This window comes from Etheostoma cragini, chromosome 5 (genome assembly GCF_013103735.1).
Source record: "Etheostoma cragini isolate CJK2018 chromosome 5, CSU_Ecrag_1.0, whole genome shotgun sequence".
NCBI lineage: Eukaryota > Metazoa > Chordata > Actinopteri > Perciformes > Percidae > Etheostoma > Etheostoma cragini.
Window position 1 is genome coordinate 3,088,575 of NC_048411.1, and position 2,035 is coordinate 3,090,609.

A 2,035-nucleotide genomic window follows, 5' to 3' on the forward strand; every position below is an offset into this window, starting at 1 on the left:
CTTTATATTATTACCACAGTATGCATTTATATTTATTTATTAAGTGCCAGAGACGTTTTAGCAAACACGGTTTACTTCGGTTTTAGTTATAAATAATCTTAATTGGTCAAAGTTTTAGTCATTGAATTTAATAGAGATTGTGATCCACATCCACACCAGCTGGTGGCGGTAATGCGCCAAGTCGTTGTTTACCAGCAGCCAATAATGCTCAAAGAAGCCGACGCCGGAAGCAGCAACAGAAGCCCCTAGAGCAGAAAACCTCACACACAGAACATGGGAAGAATTTCAAAAACCTCTTAGCTTTCTATGATAGTTTTATTGCTAACGTTAGCTCAAAACGCCATTCAACTGACAGCCTTTGTTATGTTTGATGCTAACTTGGTTAAGCAGGGCTATTTTTACTGTATTGACACTACAGAAGTTAGCTTCTTGTAGGCTACTTGTCGCAAAGTGACGCATGCGCAACTCACATCTTCACTCGTAGCAAAGTGACGCATGCGCGACACAAATCTGCACTTGATTTACATCGGGGAGTGACAGCCCCAGTCCCCAGCAGTGGTGGACCATTCAAGGCTACAGTGGACATGATGCTGTTCTTCACTAAGTCTCCATGTATTTATTGGCAGATATGTCATCTTACGAACTCACGGCTCAACACGGTGAACCCGCACACACTCAGGAACCTGTTTACCCAGGTAGCCATAGCTCCATAGCATAGCATAGCATAGCATGTCTATCTAACAAACGTTATGTGTCAATAAGAGCTGACGACGCACTTTATTGCTATGTTGACTGTGTAGCTAACGCCAGTTGTTGTATCACATATCATATATTACTAACATTGATTTAACTCGCATATTAACTCTAATTAATATTTAATATTCCAGCTCAGGAGCTTGTCTCGTCCGTCCACTGCGCACGCGCTTCACCCCATCTGTCGGCCTCACAACAAAGTAAGTTCTGCCACCACCAGACTCCATTCAAAAGTCGCTAAGTTTAAGGCAACACCTCACAGTACACATGTTGTAGGCATATACAGTCCATGGTTGTATGCTGTCTTCTCATAAATCCCAAAACATAATGTTAGTGATGGAAATAAATTATATAAAGATGCATACATCGCAGAGAAAATGTGAAAATAAAAACAATCCCAAATATGTTAATACAACTGATTGTGATGATCAGGTACATGATGTGAGCTGTTTTTTGTCTTTTATTTCAGTGGTTTGATAGCAGCGTTGATGGTGACAGGTGGAGGAAAAACATCCATGTGACATCACTAAGGCTAGAGAAACCCCCCGCTGTTCATGGCAGGTAATCCACATTTTCTTCTTTTTGTAAGCATCAGCCATCTGGCCGGCGCTGAGTGGTTAGACTAACATATAACTGTCTGTCCCTGTCCTCCAGTGAGCTGTCTGAAGCAGCGTATGAGAAGCTGGCAGACGAGACCCTGGACGCTCTGACGGACTATTTCGAAGACCTGATGGATGACGCTTTCACTGGAGCAGAGTACGATGTCTTCTTCTCTGTAAGTCAGGCTATTTCCTGTTCATTGCCACTTTGGCACGTCTGACTGCATTAACTGTTGTTGTTACACACTTATAATAGGTTGATGGGCTTCAGTTGATCAGGCCACTCACCTGGTGACTGGCTTATTATCGTGGTTATGTGTTTTGTGTGACATCACCTAAAGCAGTTCATTAGACTTCACACAGCTTCCTCGAGTCATAAAAATGGCTTCATACTATTTTTTTCCACATCTGCAGCAGAACTCCACAACACCTGAAATCACTCAGCCCTCTTGAACCTCCTGTAGACGTTAATGGGGACTGTCCAGTCAAACATTTGTGGTTGCTCCTTCATAAATATTCACTCAAGGGAAGAGTACACAGGAACACAAAATCAACTCTCATACAGCTGTCACAGTTAAAATTCAGTTCTAAACTTTCAAAAGCCAGAGAGAAGTGTGATGTATTTTATGCACTGACCGTTTGGTGGAGAGACTACAGCAGAGGCTCTAGATGTGTCTTCCCCC

The 2,035-nt window shown here is 42.5% G+C and overlaps 1 protein-coding gene across 2 annotated transcripts in view; it reads left to right on the top strand.

Annotated features, from left to right (window-relative positions):
- The first annotated feature begins 419 nt into the window (after positions 1-419).
- Positions 420-2,035, top strand: part of fxn (frataxin) — a 7,103-nt gene continuing 5,487 nt past the window's right edge. Inside the window, exons 1-4 of one of the 2 annotated variants that reach the window (XM_034872663.1) lie at positions 420-695; positions 888-953; positions 1,223-1,314; positions 1,408-1,528. In XM_034872663.1, the coding sequence (XP_034728554.1) occupies positions 585-695; positions 888-953; positions 1,223-1,314; positions 1,408-1,528 (390 nt within the window). In that variant the 5' untranslated portion in view covers positions 420-584. The remainder of the gene's footprint in view (positions 696-887; positions 954-1,222; positions 1,315-1,407; positions 1,529-2,035) is intronic. The other variant, XM_034872664.1, reaches the window with a different exon arrangement.